Here is an 18,746-nt window from a genome sequence, read left to right as displayed (position 1 = left end):
AGTACAGTAAGACCGAGAGCACTGAAAGCCCAGTTTGGGACACGCTGCATATGAGGTGATTGTGTTGCACAAGAACAGGATTTCACTAGAGACAGAAGGCTGCTCTGGTGATCTCCTCCAGCCAGAACAGGGTGAAGAAACACAGGAGGTGGGTTCGCCCCCTCCAGAATCTCTTAAGCAGCAGCTGCAGGAAAGGCACGCTGAAAGGCAAGACAAAGAGCTGTAGCACAGCTTTTGTCCAAACGGCCCCTTTAAGAAGCGCGCTCCCGACTCCTAGCCCGCCTAGCATGCAAATTGAGCAGCCGGAGGGAGCGTGCGGCTGATACCCGGCCCAGGCTGCGGCGGTTAGTCCTCTCTCGGCCGCCGTCGCCTCCGACATATTGCCCGCAGGAGCTGCGGCGGCGAGTGGAGAGCGCCGGGGGAAGGAGATGGGTGAGCAGAACTAGCTGGCCTCGTCCGGGGTCGCGGGATGGGGTAGGGGGCTGGCTACTAACTGCTGCCCCACGCGGACCGGAGTCGCGGGGAGGGGGAGGGGAAGGGACGCGGTGCAGGCGGATCCCCGCCCCTCCGGTCCTGAGGGGGCGGGTCACTGCGTGGTGGGCGGAGCTTCCAAATGGGAGAGGGCCCCGAGGGGCTCGGGCTTTCTTCGGGACCCAGTTTTTCTGGGTGGAAGTGGGGGCCGGGCACCCTGGTGGGAGGGGCTGCGAGCTAAGGGTACAGCTTTAGGCTTGTGGTCGCCTTTGTGGGAAAGAATCTTCTGGACTATAGGAGTTTACATGGACAGCGGTGGGGCCAGAAGAACACCTAGCCCACCGAGGGAGTCCATTCTGAGCCAAGCTTCTAGTCCTAGAGAGCTTTGCCTGGCTTGTGGGCGGGGTCTCTGGTTGACAGTTGTGTGTGGGCGGGGTTTCTGGGCTAGGGGCTTTATGTAGGTGCCTAGCTTATAAAAGATAGTGGGTGTGGGCAGAGTTTCTGGGCTGAGGGTGTGTATGTAGGGTGGAGGGTGTTTCCAAACCAAATATAACAATGTGTGAACAAAGTTTCCGCTCTGGGGGCTTGAAGTCAGCTCTTTGGACATGCATATTTTGAAGAGCTGTCAGAAGACCTTCAGAGATAGAAAAGCTTAGGCAAAATGTGTATGAATGGAGGCTGCTGTGTTTCCATGAGGAAGTTGAGTAAGTCATAACTTCGATGAAGGGTTTGGGATCTATGTTCAGGATGCTGCCTGGGATCTTAGGCTAGCTTAGGGATATAGTTTTGTAAAATCTTAAGTTTTGGATTCACAACCATGGCACTCTTTCTAAGACCATCCTGATGTTAAGCTCAGGCCATGGGGGTCACTGAGTTAGATCTCAGAGCCATAGAGGTAAAACTCTCAGACCTGGCCAGATTGTAAGCTTCTGGAGACTCAAATCCAGATGAAGTCCAGCAAATACCCGAGCTGAGCAGCTCAGGACTCGAGATCTGAAAATCTTACCTCACTGGACCCATGAACTGGAACAAGGGAAAGACAGTGAAAATAATACTCTAGTAGCATATGCCTGTCATCCTAGCATTTGGGAGACTGAGGCAGGTAGATTGTGAGTTTGAGGTTACCTGTGCTACATAGTGAGTTGCTTAAAGTGAATTTACTGACCTTCCATTTTAGTGGGTGAGCCAGCAAACATGTTAGCATATAAGGTAATTTCAGAGGTACCAGAAAGATTGCTCAGCAGTTAAGTGTTTTTATTTTGCAGAGGGCCTAGCTTTAAAGCCTAGCAGCTACATTGTAACTCACAGCCACCCCTAGCTCCAGCTCCAGGGACCTGAAGCCCTCTTCTGTCCTCTGCATGTATTACATGTAGTACACATTACGTACACATATGTGCACGCATGCAAAATGTTCATGCACAAAATAAATTTTAAAAATTGTTCTTTAAAAAGATAATTTCAGAGAGTGAATTGTAGAAAAAAATAGAATGGAGGAGGGCATCTCCTTCTAAAATGGCAGGAAGGGCACTGGGATAAGGTCCGGTGGTTGAAATGCTTGCAATCATGAGGGCTGGAGTTGGGTTCCCTGCCTGTCTAGAAGCTGCCTGGGTAGGTGTGGCACCCACTTGTAATCAGTCCCCGTATGTGGGAGGCCAAGATGGATCCCTGGGGCAAATTGGTTAGTGAAACAGTGAACTCTGAATTCAGAAAGAGCCTCTGCCTTGGTAAACAAAGAAGAGCACAAAGGAAAAGGACTTGGCTGGGCAGTGGTGGCTCACATCATTAGCCTCAGCACTTAGGAGGCAGAGGCAAGCAGATCTGAGTTCAAGGCCAGCCTGGTCTATAGAGTGAAATCCGGGAGAGCCAGGACTATACAGAGAAACCTTGTCTCCAAAACAAACAAACAAACCAACAAAAAAGGGTTGGGAAGCCAGAGAGGTTGCTCAGTGGTTAAGAGCACTGGCTGCTCTTCCAGAAGTCCTAAGTTCAATTCCCAGCAACCACGTGGTGGCTCACGAGGATCTGTAGTGAGATCCAATGTCCTCTTGTATGTGAAGACAGCTACAGTGTATACTCATAAAATAAATAAACCTAAAAAAATAGTGTTGGGAAGATCCTTAGTTATGAATGTGCTTGCCATATAAGCGTGAAAACCTGAGTTTGATCCCCAGAACCTATGTGAAAAAGGCAGGCATGTGGCCTGAGCTTGTAATCCCAGCACTGTAGAGACTGAGGCCCGTGGATTGCTGGGGCTCACTGGCCAGCCAGCCTAACCTACTTGGCAAGTCCCAGGCCACTGAGAGTTCCTGTTTGAAAGTGACAGGAACAAGATCAAGTTAGAACTATGCAGACCTGCTGTCTGAGATCTGTCCCTGAAGCCCAACTCCAATGCACAACGTACAGCACACAGAGGAGGTGACATATGTGCATGTGTGCTTACTGGAGAGGGAGGGGCTATGGATACCTAGAGCACCGAGTCGGGTGGGACACAGGCAGAGAAGAGCAGGTGACGAAGAAGCAGGCAGGAGCTGCTCTATTGGCTCCTGGGAGGTTCGAATAAGAAAATGAAGAACATGATCTCAGGGGCTCACATACAACATAGTAAGTTCCAGGACAGCCAGGCTTACAAGAAGAGATACTCTCAAAACACAAACAGAAGAAGGAAGGAAGGAAAAAAATGAAATACCAGTTAACCAAGATAGCACTGCTGTTGTCCTTGATATGTGGCCTACAGGAGGACGAAGAGGTCCCAACAGGACATCTTACTATCGAAACCCCCTCTGTGAGCCAGGATCGTCAGGGGCCTCTGGTGGAGGCCACTCTTCTAGTGCATCAGTGAGCAGCGTCCGTTCTCGAAGCAGGTAAGCCATCTCTGTGTCTCTCTCTTCCTGTTGTGTAGATCAAGCTGTCCCTTAGGGATTTTAGGATGTACTATCTTACATGCCTGGTGGGGCTGGGGGGGACCAGAGTGAGCTCTGAGGTTGGTCACTTGGAGAGATGCTATGAGATTTTGTAGAAGAAACCACAGCCTTTGTTCCAGTTGGGGTTCTACTCCTCATCTACTGACAGCTTGCACAGGTTGCCATCTGTCTTTGGCCCTCATTTGATTCCCTCCCGGGAAGCAAGGGAGACCTGAATAACATCAGGAGAGGAAAGGCTTTTCTCCCTGGCTCCTTTTGTCGACCAGGCAAGATGAGGAAGACTCCTCTTTCTGAGCTGCTTTTCTGATTTAATACACTATCATGTGCTCCAGAAGCTTTTCCTGGTCAGGCTCTCAGGTTAGCTCCTGATGGTACTGTTTTCTACCTCCAGGACCACTTCTGGGACGGGCCTCTCCAGCCCTCCCTTGGCTGCCCAGACCGTTGTGCCTCTGCAGCACTGCAAGATCCCCGAGCTGCCAGTCCAGGCCAGCATTCTGTTTGAGCTCCAGCTCTTCTTCTGTCAGCTCATAGCCCTGTTTGTGCACTACATCAACATCTATAAGACAGTCTGGTGGTACCCACCCTCACACCCACCCTCCCACACCTCCCTGGTAGGTGCTCAACCAGCAGCATGCGTGCGTGCGTGCGTGCGTGCGTGCGTGCGCGTGTGTGTGTGGGGGGGTTGTGTGTGGGTGTGTGGGTGTATGGGTGGGTGTGGGTGTGTGCGTGCTTGCTTGCGCGTATGTGTGTGGTGTAGCTTAGCAAGCACCACTGTATACCCACTATATGCCTAGCTCCATATTGGGCATAATGGATGAAGAAAATAGGAAGCTGATGGCTCTTAACTGTCTCTAGCGTGCTTAGGAGTCACTGGGCATGGTAGAGGCAGCAAAGTTGATTCTGAGATGAGCCATGGAAATGTATGAATGTTTCAGTGATGGGCAGAGGAAGAGGTTTAGGGACAAGGACATAGTGTCAGAGCCAGAGTGCTCACACACCACTCTCTTATCCCCAGGGACTGTCCCACTTCCCTTCTCTGGGTCCTGTTCTACTCCTCTAGGTAATTTCCTGGCCTGAGTCAGCTGGAGGCCAATGAAGGTCAGAGAATGGGGACAGTCTCTGTGGAAAGGACTGGGCAGGGGGAAATCGTGGGTACAAGAAAAGCCTATGTATAAAGAAAGGGCCCATGTGACCTCAGGCCTCTACCCCCTGACAGAACTTCCACCTGATCGACTTCAACTTGCTGATGGTGACCACCATTGTTCTGGGCCGCCGCTTCATTGGGTCCATCGTGAAGGAGGTGATTGGGTCTAGAGGCTGGCCAGGGGCTTTGGGACTCCCCTTTTCTTTGGGATGCCAAACAGACACACTTAGCCCTTAGCCCTAAGGTATTTCCTTTGAGCTCCTTGTGGATTTATTTGACAAACTTTTCTGATATCCCATTGGCTTTCCCAATCCATGAGGCATCGAAAAGCTGGACCTTACCAGATTCTTTCCAGGCTGTTGTGCGCCCTTCCCTGGGTGGGATTATAGACCGTCTTTGGTGGGATTTGGGCATAGCTCCTCCATCCAAGGCCCCATCCTGTCGTATCTCACCCCAACCCAGGCTTCTCAGAGGGGGAAGGTCTCCCTCTTCCGCTCCATCCTGCTGTTCCTCACCCGCTTCACCGTTCTCACGGCAACAGGCTGGAGTCTGTGCCGGTCCCTCATCCACCTCTTCAGGACCTACTCCTTCCTGAACCTCCTGTTCCTCTGCTATCCGTGAGTACCTCTCACCTCACCCCTAGCACCTGACACTGAATTCTGCCCATTTTATGGCTGGGTTATCAGGCCTCTGTGTCTGGAAGACTCACAGGCAGACAGGCAGCAACGATAACCTCTCACAGCATCTCATAATATCTCTTGAGATCAGGATGATTAGGCTTTTTTTTTTTTTTTTTTTTTTGTAGAAGAAATTGAAGTGGTACAAGCTCTTACATGTACTGATGGAAGGATGGAATAGGATTCAGATGTGTGCATACCCAGGGGGACAGTTGCAAGTGGGAATGCATGGGCTTGCTTTGTCTCTCTTTGCCTTTCTGTTTTTGTTGTTGTTTGTTTGTTTGACTTCCTGTTCTCTCTGTATCCCTCCCCTCCTCCCCTTCCACCTTCTGTCCCTTTTCCCTCTGTGTTTATGAAATCTCTTTGGGGCTTTTCAAGTCTTTGTTTATATGTCTCTATGAGTGTGTGTTTGTGTGTGACACACACCTATGTGTATAGCTGTGTGCATGTGCACTTGCCTTAGCTCTCTCACCTGCCTCACCAGAAACTCAATTGTTCAAGATGGAGATCCTGGAACTGCCCCTTTCTGGTCCAAAATCAAGCAGGTTCCTCTCCTGGCTGCCTGGGCATTAACAGTTACTTCCCAACCTTGTCCTTTCTGGTTCTTCAGCTTCCTTAGGGTGGACCAGTTCTGTCCTGAAAACCCAAAACCAAAGCAAATCAACACAGCTTGTGTAGAGGGCTGGGGATGTATCTCGGTTGTCGAGGGCTTATATGCAATGCTCACACTCTTACACCTTACTGCCAGTACCACAGAACTAAGGAAAACCAAACAGGCTTTTATAGAGTTAAATATCTTTAGAAGAGGCGTGCCAGTGACATAATTAAAGTCTAGAAGAGATAGAGTGTTTGCCCCACATGCAGGAAGTTCCAGGTTGGGGTCCCCAGCACCACATGCACTGGGCATGATGGCAAAAGCCTGTACTTCAGCACTGAGGCGGAGGCAGGGGATCAGCTTCAAGCTTAGCCTTGGCTACATACTAGATTCAAGCCCAGGCTGTGTAGAAAACTTCCCTCTTGAGGTCTGGGGTGATGGCTCAGTGGTTAAGAACACTTACTGCTCTTTGCAGGGTGCTAGGAGGGTTTAGCTCCTAGCACCCACGTGGCAGCTCAGAACTGTCTTAGCTCCAGTCTTAAGGGCTCTGGTGCTCCCTTCCTACCCCTAGGGCCCTTTATGCATATACGTTTATGCAGGCAAAGTACTAAAGCATATATATATACACACACACACACACACACCACACATATATATACATATATATATATAAACCAATCAATCAATCCTCTACCACCTACCACAGAGTTTCTCTTCCTACCCCTGGCTGTTCTGGGGGTGGCCTTGAACTTGGAGATCTGCCTGCCTCTGCCTCCAGAGTGTGGGGATTAAAGGTGTGAGCCATCATTGCCTGGCAGTAACTAGTAACTATAAAGCAGTGAGGTAGGTGCTCAGTTTCAGGCTGTGTGCTTCCATAGACCAAAAAGGTGATTGTCTGTCATCAGGGGGCACCTGTCAGAGAGGCTTTGGTTCTCACGCTTCATTACCCTGAGAAGTGAGTGGGGGGAAGAGCTGGCTTTTATAGTTTTTACCATCCTTCCTTATTCTTGCTTCTTCTGTTTCAAGCTGGGTTCTCGCTGGGGTCACTCTGGGAAGATAAGCTGCTGGCTGCAGGGCGCCATCCCATAATGTAATCATATACTGTACAGTTGAGTAGCCACCAGCTACCCTGGTTACAGAGCCTTGATATGGGTTCCTCTGAAGCGTGTTGAGCTCTGAATACAAAATACTTAGCAGACTCTGAAGGTGCCTTCAAGTGAAGAAAGACATATCCTTAGTAAACCTAAACCCTCAGGCGCTGAAACAACTGTCCTCTGTGCACCAAGATGGTAAAATAGAATATTCAAGCCATTTCTCTCCGTGTGGCTACTTAAAAAATGATCTTTTCTACCTTTTTTTAAAGATTTATTTACATTATGTATGAGTTCTAGGAATCAAAGCCAGGTCGTCAGGCTTGGTGGCCAGGACCTTTACTCACTTAGCGGCGTTTCTGGCTTTTACCCACTTTTTGGAATAGATTATCTACTTGTCTATTATCTCTGAAGGCTTTTGTCCAGGACATCCTTCAGGTGTCAAAATCTAAGATCCTATCTGTATGACGATACTGTAATACTCAGTTAAGGCACATTTTTCCTGTATACCACACTATTTAAAGAACCTTTAATACCTAATACAGTGTAAGTGCTGTGTAAAAAGTTGCTACCTCAAATAAAGCTGCCAACTGTTGTTTAGAGATGCATGCCAGTGGGCAACCTATACATGTCCAATGCAGACACAGGCAGCAAGGATCAGAAGCTTGTGTATTGGTACACATCAAGAATGTATCATTGTTTCCGTGCCCAGTAGCACATGCCTGTAATCAGAGCATGTAGGAGGCATAGGCAGGAAGATCTTGAGTTTGAGCATTGCCTGGTCCACATAGCAAGTTAAGGATGAGGACAAGCTTGGGCTCCATAGGAAGACCCTGTCTCCAAAGTACTTTCAGCTGGTGCCACTTATCTGTACAGACTGTTATATCGTTTTCAGGTTACGGGACCCTTGTGGTTTGTCCTCAGAGTCCCAGCCACATACTTCCAAACCCCTGACTAAGTCTTCCTAAACCACTGGGTGCTGCACAGGGGACGTGTGTACTGTTCAAAGATCTGTTTCAGCACCTGGCACAGGAGTATGGGTTGTTACATGCGCTCCCCTGCAAAGTGAAAAACATTCTTACATAATGCACCTAGTTATACAACCTAGATCTATTTTGTGGCATTGTGTTTTGCTTTGTTTGAGACAAGGTCTCAATATATCGCTCAGGATGGCCTAGAACCATGATCTTCCTGCCTCAGCCTCACAGGTTTTGAAATTACTGGCACATGCTACCAAGTCCATCTTTTTTTTTTTTTTAAAGATTTGTTTGTTTTATGCATATGACACACGTCTGTGACCGCACTGTCCTTGACACACCAGAAGAGGAAATCAGATCCCATTACAGATGGTTGTGGGCCACCATGTGGTTGCTGGGAATTGAACTCATGACCTTTGGAAGAGCAGCCAGTGCTCTTAACCACTGAGCCATCTCCCCAGCCCTATCAAGTTCACCTTATACTTTATTCGTTTGCTTGTTTTTGTTTGTTGAGACAGGGTCTCTACATGTAGTCCTGGCTGTTCTGGAACTCACTCTGTAGACCAGGCTGGCTTCAAAATCATATCCGCATGCCTCTGCCTCACATATCCTGGGATTAAAGGGGGTGCACCACCGTGCCTGGCCCCCATCTTCTGCTTATAATTGATTGGAGGTGTTTTGTTTTTTTATTTTGTTTTTTTCTGCTTTTCTTAATTTATTTGGTCTCGGACAGCTCTAACTCTAAACCTAGGCTCTGCTTCTTCTGTAACTGACTGTATGAAATGTAGAAGACTTGGCTTGGATGGTAGACTGTGCCCATGAGTGTGGGTTGACACGGTTATTGTTTGTTATCACCATTCAGGAAAGACCTTACCTCTTGCTTCCTAGTGAGTCCTCAGTCCCAGTGTGTACTCTGTATACTCTATACCAAGACATGTTTTGAACCATTGACTTGGATGGATAGGTGGAGGGACAGAACGGTGGGATGGGAGGGAAGCCCAGAAGGGAAGTCTGAGTTGTCCCCCACCCCCAGTTTAAGGGTTGGGATTCTGACCCAAGGATAGGCCTGGCCTCTCACCTCTGTCTTCCACAGCAGGTTTGGGATGTACATTCCGTTCCTGCAGCTGAACTATGACCTTCGCAAGACAAACCTCTTCAGCCACATGGCTTCCATGGGACCCCGAGAGGCAGTCAGTGGCCTGGCACGGAGTCGGGACTACTTTATGACACTGCGGGAGACTTGGAAGCAGCACACACGACAGCTCTATGGCCCAGAAGCCATGCCCACACATGCCTGCTGCTTGTCACCCAGCCTCATTCGCAATGAAGTTGAGTTCCTCAAAATGGACTTCAATTGGCGTATGAAGGAAGTGCTTGTCAGCTCCATGCTGAGTGCCTATTATGTGGCCTTTGTACCTGTTTGGTTTGTGAAGGTACATAGTTCTCAACTCAAGCCGAGTGGCTTGATGCTCCCCATTCCCCCAGCCCTCCTGCTTGTATAAGTAACTTTCCTGGGGGGTTTGTTATTCTTTGTTTTCTAGATGTGTCTGTGCATGTCTTTCTGTCTGTCTGTGAGTGTGTGTGTGTGTGTGTCTGTCTGTCTGTCTGTCTGTGAGTGTGTGTGTGTGTGTGTGTGTGTGTGTGTGTGTGTGTGTGTGTCTGTCTGTCTGTGAGTGTGTGTGTGTGTCTGTCTGTCTGTCTGTCTGAGTGTATGTGTATCTGTGTGTCAGTGTGCTTTTTTCTTTAATGTATATGGGTGGTTTTGTCTACACTATTGGTCTGTGCACCATTTCTGTGCCTGGTACCCTTGGAGGCCAGAAAGGGGTATTAGATTCCTCAGAACTAAAGTTATAGATAGGTGTAAGTCACCACATCAGTGTTGAGAGTTGAGCCCAGGTTCTCTAGAAGAGCATTAGCCAGTGCTCTTAACAATTGAGCTACGTCTCTAGCCCCACACAAAATAATTTTTTAAAAAATTGTCTGTTGAGAGGACTCTTTCTGCAGAGAACTTTGATATGTATTCAGCTCTCTTTATGCCTAGGCTGTCTGTGGTTCCTCTTACCCTCATCTAACTTATGAGGAAAGGAAAGAACAGATAAGTTAAATGATTGGCCAAAAGTCACATAGTTCATGGTTAATGTGCAGCAGAGGCAAGATTGTCCCATTCCTTTGGAGGCTCACACATGCTCTGCCCTGGAGTAGGGACAGTAGAACAGTTTCCACCATAGGAAATTGACTGGTGGGCGCACTTTTGCAGTTGTTGGTTTCAGGTGGTCTTGAAATCTTCACAGTACTACCCTAGTTTCTGGGTAGAATCAGGGAGCGGAGTGGGAGTAGGCCATTCTGGACATCCTGAGCCTGATCCACTTCTTGCTGTCCCCAGAATACACATTATTATGACAAGCGCTGGTCCTGTGAGCTCTTCCTGCTGGTGTCCATCAGTACCTCCGTGATCCTCATGCAGCACCTGCTTCCGGCCAGCTACTGTGACCTGCTGCACAAGGCCGCTGCCCACCTGGGATGCTGGCAGAAGGTGGACCCGGCGCTGTGCTCCAATGTGCTGCAGCATCCGTGAGTTGCCCCACCCTGCTCTGCCTAACCCACCCGTTTGGCTAGGCAAGGGTATGGAGTCACTTTTCCTCTTGCTCCTTAACTCTTTCAGTTGGGGCTCTAGATTAGACCTGTTGTTTGTCCTTGGGGAGCTTGCATGTGTACTGGCTATGTGAAGGACCGGTGATTCTGCCCAGTGATGCTTCCGTCTCATTCTCTCTGTTGCCCACTGACTGACTGAGTGACTGATTGCTCATGCGTGCAGTCATTCCTCACTCCTGTCACATGCTCACGGAGTTCCTCAACCATTACATTTCCCATTCCTTCAGGAGTTCTCTTCAGCCTGGGGCTCTGTGTCCGGCAGCAGAGCTTGCTCTTTGACCTATAAGCCACAGGACTTTAAAGAGTAGAAAGAACCTTCCAGTGTATGCTTGTCAAGACCTCAGTCAGAACAAGAGTGGTTCTCTGTTGGCTCATGGTAGACCCTGTCCAGGGAGGGAGAGCTACAAATGTGAACTCTTTAATAGGTTCTCTAGTGGTGGGGGAGATAGCCATATAAAAGTTAGTCCTCCAAGTGAGGCAGCCGAGCTACAGAACAGAAGTTCACGCCTCCCCTGCACAGGGGCCCTGAGGTGCTGGGCTAAGCCTCCTTTAGCCTCCTCATTCTTTGCTGGTTGGTGCCTAAGGCTTGTACAACTCTTCAGCAGAATCCTTTTCCTGATTATAGGAAACCATCCCTCATAGGAAACTCTTCCGTGTCAGAGGCCAGCTAAGAGGGCAGACAGCTTTGTAAAGGGAGGTCAACTAGAGTGCAAGCCGGAGTGCAAAGTGCAAGCCCAAGTGCCCTTGGGTTGAAGCTACTGTCAGTCACGGTCCCTCTCATGCTGTTGGGGACACTCAGAGAGAAACGACTGACCTGGATCGGCTCTGCTCAGCCTCAGGCACTGGAGGGGAGAACAAAACACGCCTTAATCCCAGCACGGGGGCAGAGGCAGGTGGGTCTCTGAGTTCAAGGCCAGCCTGGTCTAGAGTGAATTCCAGGACAGCCAGGCCTACACAGAAAATTCCTGTCTCAAAAACACAAAAAAGAAAGAAAGAATACTGCCCATCTGCATCTCACTCAGGCCCTTGGCTAAGATCACAGCCTTTTGCAGAGGGTCCAGACCGATTAGCCGGGGCCCATGAGCCCTTAGTTTTTTTCCTGCATCCTAACACATTACCTCTAGCCAGAGTGGGTCTCTTTGGGTTCTCATATGCTTTATGCACTTCCATGTCTAGCCTTTCTCCATGAGACACTAGAATGTTCTTTCTAGCCTCTCTTATTTCTCCACCATCCAGAAGAGCCACCTTCTTGGTGACAGACCTTTCCATTCAGTGCCCCACCCACACAACATCCTCTTCCCTGGCTTTGTGTCCTGCTGCTCACCCCAGGACTAAAGGCCTCTGGAAGCCATGGTCCTTGCCTATGTGGCACTCAGCTCTCACCTCTTGCATCAGAGTGCCTGGCTGGGTTTTATGGACATTTAAAAAAATTGTTTAGATTGGTTTATTTTATGGTTATGAGTGTTTTGGCTGTCTGCCTGGTGACCACAGAAGTCAGAAGAGGCTGTCAAAACCGCCTAGAACTGGAGCTACAGATGGTTGTGAACCACCATGTGGGTGCTGGGAATTGAACCCAGGCCCTCTGCAAGAAGCAACAGTGTTCTTAAGTGCTTAGCCATTTCTCTAGCCTTGTCTACTTTTTTTTTAGGTAAAATTTACAGAAAGTAAAATATACTATACAAACTACAAATTTTATAATTTTTTCAGGTTTTTTTTTTTTTTTTTTTTTGGTTTATTTTTTTCATTGTTTGTTTTCTTGAGACAGGGTTTTTCTGTATAGCCCTAGTTTTCCTAGAACCCCGTCTATAGACCAAGTTGGCCTCAAACTCAGAGATCTGCCTGCCTCTACCTCCTAAAAGCTGGGATTAAAGGGATGCACCACCACGCCCAGTTCTATCACTGGACTTTCCGCCATAGTTAGTGGTGTGGAGACTTCTGATATAGCCTTTTGCTGGAGCAGTCTCCAGCTGCCTTTTAAACTTACCCAGGCTATTCTAACCTGTGACCCACCAAGGGGCTGGTTCTTTACTTCCCTGATCTGCGCTGGTCCAGTCCATGTATGTTTTCTTCCGTTTCCACTTGTGTGTGTCACGCACGCATGTGTGTGCACATGTGTGTGAGTATGTTGTTTATGCACACCAGAAGAGGGCATCAGACCCCATTACAGATGGTTGTGAGCCACATTGAACTCAGGACCTCTGGAAGAGCAGCCAGTGCTCTTTACACTGAGCCATCTCTTCAGCCCCTCACCCCGCACTGTGTCCACTTGAGATTTCCCTGTCTGCTGGCATCCTCTGTGTCGCTCGACCTGGAAGTTCTGCCCTCGTCCTTCCTGCCCAGCTATGGGCCATCAGCTTTGTATCACAAGCACTCAGCACTGAGACAACAGCTGATACATCCCTCAGCTCACCACATTTACAAGATAGAAAACACAAAATAAGATGCAAACTAGAAAACCTAGGGATGACAGTACAGTCCTGCCATGCCCTCACCCTCTGCCAGTGCAGAATTAACCACGGAAATACAGAGACACAACTTAATAGGATTTGAGAAAGGTCACCCTAACATCTCCCTTCTAGTTCAAGAAATAGCTTTATCTCTGACATCAGTAAACTATATATAAGGAGAACAATTATGAGATCTATCAGTGAGATGAACATTCTCAGCATCTGGTCCATTTGTATCTGACAACCTTAGAGACAGTGTCTCACTCTCTATCTTAGTGAGTCCAGAGTCTGTACCTAAATCACCTTCTTATCACCACTTAAGCTTTCAGATCCTCTAACCTTTATAACTTGCATTTACTAACCTTAAAACATCTTCATGGGCTGGAGAGATGGCTCAGTGGTTAGAGCACTGACTGCTCTTCCAGGGGTCCTGAGTTCAATTCCCAGCAACCACATGGTGGCTCCAACCATCTGCAACTAGATCTGATGCCCTCTTCTGGTGTATCTGAAGACAGCTACAGTGTACTTATATATAATTAATAAACAAACAAACAAACAAGCAAGCAAACATCTTAGATTCTAAACAACTTAAGCTCTTATGTCTTTAATCTTTAACAATAAAAACTGTAAAACTATTAACTGTCTAGTCTTCAACTCCATCAGAGACAGGAGAAGGATAAGTATTACCTGAGGAAACAGGAAATACAAAGCAAGCAGCTTCTAATAACAACTTGCCAGCCCCCCAAATGAGATTAAATATCTGTAACTCATCAAAGGACTAGAATCACCCACCCCGCCTCGCCTCATGCGAGCGAGGGTGTTGTGTTCTTTAAATTGCTTCCTGCTGTCTGGGAATAAAGGGATTTTCTGGGGACCCTAAAAAGATCTGAAAATTGCTCACTCCTAGGACAGCTGGCTGTTTTACTTGCTGTTCAGGCTCTGTGGGGTCATCTGAGGCTAGGAAAATGCATGGCTTAACTTAGTCCTGTCTTCAGTGGTGTCTGGTCTTTTTCTCTTAAGACAAACTTTAAAGGTAAAATTGTAGGGACATTTCTGCATTGACACATGAGTATAGCAAATAGCCCTGATTTTTTTTTTTTAATATGTGCATTGGTGTTTTCATGTATTATGTCTGTGTGAAGGTATCAGGTCTTGGAGTTACAGGCAGTTGCGAGTTGCCATGTGGGTGCTCAGAATTGAACCCCGGTCCTTAACCACTGAGCTACCTCTCCAGCTCCTATAGTTCTGATTTTAAAACTGAAGCATATGGCCTTTGAATTACTTTACTTATGTCCCCTGTCATTCCTAGTTTATTGGCACCTGTATAAATGGTAGTTTCTAATTTAGTTTCTCTATGTTTGTTGTATTGTTTGCAGTTTAGCATTCCATCTCTCAGTCCTGTCCTTACCTTAGTCTACTCTACTTAGGAGATTATAACCATTACTGAACATACTATAATTGTTTATATGCTGATAATGAAACAAAACTATACAGGGGCCAGATGCCCTGTTTTCCTTCTTTGGTTTTTTTTTTTTTTTAGATTTATTTATTTTATGTGAGTACACTGTAGCTGTCTTCAGACAAATGAGAGCATGGAGATGGTTGTGAGCCACCATGTGGTTGCTGGGAATTGAACTCGGGACCACTCTCCAGCCCTTAGTGATTCTGTGACTATTTATACTCAGTTTCTCTCCTTTCTTCAGTGTCTATACATGCTTACAAAACATTTCTACCTATTTCTCTTTTACCACTTCCAAACTTACATTTATCTCAGACCGTATGCTTCTCCATTTCCTTTAGGGATTGTTGGTTCTGAGGGCCTCAGCTGGGGATCACTCCAGGCTACAGGCTTTGGCTTTCTGCACACCTCCTCCTCTTTGCTCCTCATCTGTGGGTGCTGTGCAGCCCCATCTACGACCCAGGGCTGGAAGGCTGGCTTGCAGTTCCTGTCAGCTTCGTCCTCCCTCTGCCCAGTGAGGCCGGCCTTTCTCAGCCACTCTGCAGACACATGCTCGTACTAGCACAAACCACACACACACACCACACACACACCACACACACACACACACACACACACACACACACTTCCTTTATCTCACCATAGCTTAGTTTTTCCTTTTCTAGAACTTTATATATAGGGACTCATAAATAGACACTCTTGTGTCCCGCTTCCTCCATTCAGTCTTATATCTGTGAGGGGCATCCTTGTGGCTGTGTGCTTTTAAGTGAATGAACCCTTGAAGAAGCAGGAATGTAGTTTCATGAGAGCTGGCGATAGCTGTAGGTCTGTTTCTGATCAGTACCTTGACTATTTGACGCCTCTCTCTCTCTCTCTCTCTCTCTCTCTCTCTCTCTCTCTCACACACACACACACACACACACACACACACACACACACACACACACACACACGTTTTCTCTCATTGTTGTCATTGTTCGTTATTATTGTTGGTTTTCCCCCTAAGGCAGTAATCCTGGTTGTTCTGAAACTCACTATTGTAGACCAGGCTGGCCTTGAACTCAGAGATCCACCTGCCTCTGTCTCCCAAGTGCTGTGGTTAAAGGTGTGCACCGCTGCCGCCCAGCTTCCTTCTCAATGCCAAGCTTTGTGGCATACTCTGAGGGCACAGACGTGAAGTAGACTCTGTCCACCAGTTCCTAAAGCAATGGGTACAATGAGGAACAAATAAGTGGTAAATCCTGGGAAACGTAGACCAGTCAGTAGCAAGAGCCTCAAGGAACAATAAAGGAAACTCAGTTCTGTAAGGATCTGAGAAAGGTTTTCTGGAGGTTCTTCCGTTCCGACGGGTAAGAGAGAGCCTGCCAGGATAAGGCATCCAAAAGATCAGTCTGTTTGGAGGGCATGTCCCATGCAGGGATATGAACACTGCAGTGGAACTCAAGGGATGCCGTATAGGATCCCAAGAAGCCATGTCAAATTGCACAAAGATACTGCATAGTCTTCAACACATCTCAAGCAGCATGGTCACATTCGTCCCTCATCCACCTGGGTAGCCGTGTGGGGACCCGTAGCAAATGACAAGTGAGGCACATGGGTGGGGACAGGCTTTTTCTTCATGGTCCCTCACCTGTAGATGTCCCAGTGCTGTGAATTGCTTGATGTTGTTACTCCATTTTATAGAGGAGGCAGCTGAGACCCAGACAAGGAGTCACAGTGTCAGGGTACTAGAAATGGAAGTAAAGCCAGTGACCACCCTACACCCAATCCTTTCGTCCCATTTCTGTGGGTGAGCTGGGGACAGATTGTACTGTGCTTCCAGGTGGACTGAAGAGTGCATGTGGCCCCAGGGTGTGCTGGTGAAGCACAGCAAGAATGTCTACAAGGCAGTGGGCCACTACAACGTGGCCATCCCCTCTGATGTCTCCCACTTCCGCTTCCACGTGAGTGCTCTCTTCCGGGCAGGAGGGTGGGGCCATAGCAGGGAGGACAGTTATAGCTTTTCTCACTGTTGCCAAAACTCAGGAAAACGTCTGCAGCTCCCTTCAGTTGCAGATCTTTTCAGAGATCTTTTGGGATAGAGGGAGAGATGATCATACAATCAAAGAAAGAGTTCTGAAGGTTCTGATGGCTCACACTATTAAACCTAACACTGGGAGACACAGACAGACAGATCTTATCAGTTGAAATAGACTGACCATTCAGTGCTGAGTGCTATGCATTTTTAACTTAGCCAAAGGTGTCCTTACTGAGAAACTTGGGAACTCCTACAGAGGGCCTGAGTCAGCACAGGGGAAAGGGTTGCTCTGAATCAGCAAGGCTGCTGGCCTCCAGTCCCCTTTGCTAACAGAGACTTCATGGCAGTACTCTGAAAGGAGCTCAAATTCTCTTACTTCCTAGTAACCTCTGCTGAATCTGGGAGACCACGTGGAACCTGGGTACTGAGGGCCATAGTTTGGAGATGGTTGACCTGAACAGTTGCCTTCACTTCTCAGCAAGTGAGGAGCTCTGCTCCGATGCTCATAGCCCTTCACACCTGGGCTCAGCATCCTGGGCTTCCACTCCACTTGGGCCGCCTTTCCCCACCCTATAGAGTGAGGTGCTCTCTCTCTCTCTCTCTCTGTGTGAACTGATCCTGAGATAGAATGCTCTTGAACTTAGTTAGCAGTAACATTTTTTTCCTTTTTTCCTTTTTGGTTTTTAAGACAAGAGTTCCTCAGTGTAGCCCTGGCTGTCCTAGAACTCACTCTGTACCCCAGGCTGGCCTTGAACTCAGAGATCCACCTTCCTGTCTCCCAAGTACTGGGATTAAAGGTGGTCATTGCCACTGCCAGGCAGAAAAAAAAAATTAAGTTCTGCATTCTGTTTTCCTTTGGAACACCTTATAAGACTGAGGCATTGCCATGTCCCCAGGCTTCCAGTCTAGGAAGGGACACTGCAGAGGAGGGAGGAGGCACAGGTATTCAGGCTATAGAGTATAAAGCTCTTCATATTTCTGATTCCTAGCAGCTGAAAGTAAATAAATAAAATGGCTTGCCATGCTGCTGCTGAAGATGTGCTGAGCTAACACTGCTATACATATAAAGCCTAGCAGCTGGAGAGATGGCTCAGTGGTTAGAGCACTGACTGCTCTTCCAGAGGTCCTGAGTTCAACTCTCAGCAACCACAGAGTGGCTCACAACCATCTGTAATGAGATCTGATGCCCTCTTCTGGTATGTCTGAAAACAGCTACAGTGTACTCATATAAATAAATCTTTTAAAAAAAAAATAAATAAAGCCTAAGCTCCAGCCCTACACACACACACACACATACACACACACACACACACACACACACACACACAAAATCACAGCCTCAACAATACTCCAGAAGTTGATAAAACATTAAAAAGACATTGGGTTGGGTGTGATGGTGCGTGTTTCTAATCCCAGCATTCAGGAGACTGAGGCATGCTCAGTCTGTGAGTGCAAGACAAGCCTGGTAACAAATAAAAAGAAGTTGATTTTAGGCCAAAAAGAATTTGAAATAGCAAGCAAGCCTCTTAGGAAAGGCTTCTCGGAAGTATCTGTCACAGCTTCTATGGAAACAAAGACAGATATGGTGGCCGAGCCCACCCCTGGCCTTTCTCTCTTTCCCATTCACACATGGGGCCCCAAGAGCTTGTCCCTTTCACCAGCTTCATGAACTCCTCATCCAAGAACAGGTTTCTGGAGCATGTCCTCTGGCCTCTGCCTACCCTCTCTTGGGTAGTTCTTTTTCAGCAACCCTCTGAGGATCCTCAACATCCTTCTGCTCCTGGAGGGCGCCGTCATTATCTACCAGCTGTACTCCTTAATGTCCTCAGAAAAATGGCACCAGACCATCTCCCTGGCCCTCATCCTCTTCAGCAACTACTATGCCTTCTTCAAGCTGCTCCGGGACCGCCTGGTACTAGGCAAAGCCTACTCTTACTCAGCCAGCCCCCAGAGGGACCTGGACCATCGGTTCTCCTGAGTCCCAGGGTGATCCTCAAGACAACATCCGGGCTTCACCCAGGGGCTTCCTGGCCAAGGGCTCTTGGGGTTGGGGGAAGGGTACAAAAAACAAAAAACAAACAAACAAACAAAAAAAAAAACAACCAGAGCTTTGTATTTTTGTTACATACTGTTTCTTTCTTTGATAATTGATGTGATAAGAAAAATCTTATTTTTATACGCCAAACAAAGCTTGTGTCCTGTGATTCTTTCTCTTGTTCCTGCCTGTCGTTCAGAGCCAGTGGTGTGGGCATGTGAGCCAGGAAGCTCCACATGTGACTTCTGTGACCCTCCTCC

General features: G+C 47.8%; 1 protein-coding gene across 2 annotated transcripts; it reads left to right on the top strand.

The window, feature by feature from the left end:
* Window positions 1-396: 396 nt before the first annotated feature.
* TMEM39B (transmembrane protein 39B) lies at window positions 397-18,540 on the top strand (the record flags this gene model as incomplete). Of its 2 annotated transcripts, XM_080921020.1 has the most annotated exons (9): window positions 397-432; window positions 3,206-3,332; window positions 3,784-4,003; window positions 4,609-4,692; window positions 4,999-5,153; window positions 8,973-9,309; window positions 10,260-10,447; window positions 16,257-16,377; window positions 18,187-18,540. In XM_080921020.1, the coding sequence occupies 9 exons, from the start codon at window positions 429-431 to the stop codon at window positions 18,427-18,429; spliced, it is 1,479 nt and encodes a 492-aa protein (XP_080777146.1). In that variant the 3' UTR covers window positions 18,430-18,540. The 2 variants fall into 2 exon arrangements, with proteins under 2 accessions (XP_080777146.1, XP_080777145.1); XM_080921019.1 differs by lacking the exon at window positions 397-432 and having other exon boundaries at window positions 3,193-3,332.
* Window positions 18,541-18,746: the final 206 nt, after the last annotated feature.

Source organism: Micromys minutus (assembly GCF_963924665.1).
Source record: "Micromys minutus genome assembly, chromosome: 9".
NCBI classification, from domain to species: Eukaryota; Metazoa; Chordata; class Mammalia; order Rodentia; family Muridae; genus Micromys; species Micromys minutus.
Note: the sequence above shows the minus strand (reverse complement) of the source record. Positions and strands in the feature narration are given on the sequence as shown.